General features: G+C 49.9%; 1 protein-coding gene across 1 annotated transcript; it reads left to right on the forward strand.

The window, feature by feature from the left end:
• Nucleotides 1-754: 754 nt before the first annotated feature.
• On the forward strand, nt 755-1,878 carry LOC143397897 (testis-expressed protein 38-like). The gene is made up of 2 exons (XM_076854628.1): nt 755-791; nt 1,304-1,878. The coding sequence occupies exons 1-2, from the start codon at nt 755-757 to the stop codon at nt 1,876-1,878; spliced, it is 612 nt and encodes a 203-aa protein (XP_076710743.1).
• The last annotated feature ends 334 nt before the right edge of the window (nt 1,879-2,212 follow it).

Below are 2,212 nucleotides of genomic sequence, written 5' to 3' on the forward strand. Positions count from 1 at the left end.
TTGTATCTGAGTTGGGGAGCTGACCACCTGGGAAAATAAGGAGGTGTTCCGTGGTGGAAATGTGGTGAGTGACACTCCTGAGTGAAGCAGCAGTCTGAGCCAACGTTTAGAGGAGAATAAGCAGGGTCTGTGGGAATCTGGCATGCCCAGGGCTGAAAGGTATATGACAGGTGGGGAGGGAGACGGAGCTGGAAAGAGAAGCAGATCACATACAAGACCTGATGATGCCCAAAAAACACTTGTTGAAGAAACAAAACAGAGATGGTAGGAGCCAAAGGAGGAGGTTTGGACCACATGGTTCTTCTAAGCCATTTTGTTCCCTGACAACTGGGTAAGACACTTCTTGAGGGTAGGGATGTCCAATGTTCACTGTCCTCCCTGCTTCACTCCCCACTGGAAAATGGCTCCCTAACAACTGAAAACACAAGTAGAAGCTCCTGAGGGTGTAAGGACCCTTTGCTGGGAGCTGCCTGTGAGTTCACCACACAAAGTTGGGAACAGACAATTCTATGGTGGACCAGTCTTTCATGGAAGACAACATGCTCATGAGATGTCATAAGATGGAGTCCCTTATTCCATCAACTGCCAACCACTCTACAAGCACCAGCCCAAGAATTCATGATGCTCAGAACCCAGTGATCTCATCTTTAGAGAACAATGGGACTGGGCCTTCTGGGGACTCCCATTGGTGGGCAGAGTAGTGGGTCAGTTCACTCGTTGCAGAGCCATAGGCCTGGTAACCAGAGTGAACCTTATGGATTCGCAAAAGGAGGACATGGGCCTCCCTGGTCGTAAGTACACCCAGTCCTTTTGAGTGTGAGTGACAAACTTTCAGGGAAGACCCTTTTCATGGATGGGTGGGAGGGGGGGACTGACTGAATGGAGTGCTATTTAGTTAAGAGACAGACTCCTCTAGGAAACTAAGGACTCCTCAAAGGCAGAGACCATGCTCTGCCCAAGCAGAAGAAATACAATTGATGTCCTTGTCCTTATTGAGGCTTCTTGGTCTGAATGACTGCATGCGTCCTGAACTGGGAGCCAGAAGGCCTGACTTGAGTCTGGGCAGGTCTGGCCCCTCTACACCTAGTGTTCCTTATCTAAAAAAGGCTAATGGGGTCTCTTATGTGCCCTGCAAATATAGCTTTGACTGAATCAGGAAATTATTAGGCATGTCTTTGAGAAGGGTGGGAAGGAATGAGAGGATGAATGAGCCAAATCCAGGAGAGGAATGAGACACAGTTCAGGTCCCAAGCTAGAGCTGTCAGTCAGCTTGCCTTTTTTTTTTTTTTTTTCACTGCCTCAGCGTGGGTCCCATGGTACTTCGGATTGTTGGGGCTCTGCACCGTGATAACTGGTGGCTTCATGCTCGTACTCCACTGGAGGAAGAACCTGCGGAGGAGACAGCGTGCCCAGCAGTGGGTGGAGGTGATGAAAGCTGCCACATTTAGTTACAGCCCACTGCTGTACTGGGTCAACAAACGACGCAGATATGGCATGACGGCCACCATCAGAATAGATCCTCCCCGGGCTCTTGCCTATACTGATATTGAACTCGAAATTCCGGATCTTCCTTCGGAGCCGCACCCCCGTGAAGACAGGAGTCATGCCTTCAGAGGCAGCAGCCCTGAGGCAGAAGCCCCTGTTACCCTCCAACCTGCTCTGGTGGTCCCACAGCAGCCCTCACCTAAGGGGATGCCAGAGCGCCAGACCCCATCACCCTTCCCGATTATCTTTCCAGAGATCCCCTCTGCCCCTCCCCTCCACACCCTGAACTTTCCTCGCATGCTATCCCACTCGGCCTCCTACCCCTTTTTCAAGGCTCCTGAAAGGCAGGTCCACTTCTATTCCCTTTCTGCACTGCCACAAGGGCTGAACTGACCCAATGTGTAGACTTTTACTACAGGGTTGAAGCCTCCTCTCACTGAAAGGGAGAGTTTCAGGGGCCAGGTATTAGAAAAAGGAGTCAAAGATTGTGATCCTGATACACAGGTCATATAACCTTATAGATGTTACATAGTAAAGTTTTTTTGAAAAATCAGAGTCATTGCGTCTCATTTGCCAGTAAGAAGGCAACATCCTTCCCCAGTGTGATGGTGGCACAAGTCTCACCAATACAATGAGAACTGGAGGCTGGCTCTGAAGAGACACATTGAGCCAATAGTTGTGGATGAGCTCAATTCCCTCCAAGTATTCAATGTGTTCAAGACCCTGG

Source organism: Callospermophilus lateralis, chromosome 1 (genome assembly GCF_048772815.1).
Source record: "Callospermophilus lateralis isolate mCalLat2 chromosome 1, mCalLat2.hap1, whole genome shotgun sequence".
Lineage (NCBI taxonomy): Eukaryota > Metazoa > Chordata > Mammalia > Rodentia > Sciuridae > Callospermophilus > Callospermophilus lateralis.

Coding starts and splice junctions, on each gene's coding strand:
- LOC143397897 (XM_076854628.1), top strand. CDS start 755: ATGGATTCGCAAAAGGAGGACATGGGCCTCCCTGGTC. Junction 792..1,303: donor GGACATGGGCCTCCCTGGTC/GTAAGTACACCC, acceptor TCACTGCCTCAG/CGTGGGTCCCATGGTACTTC.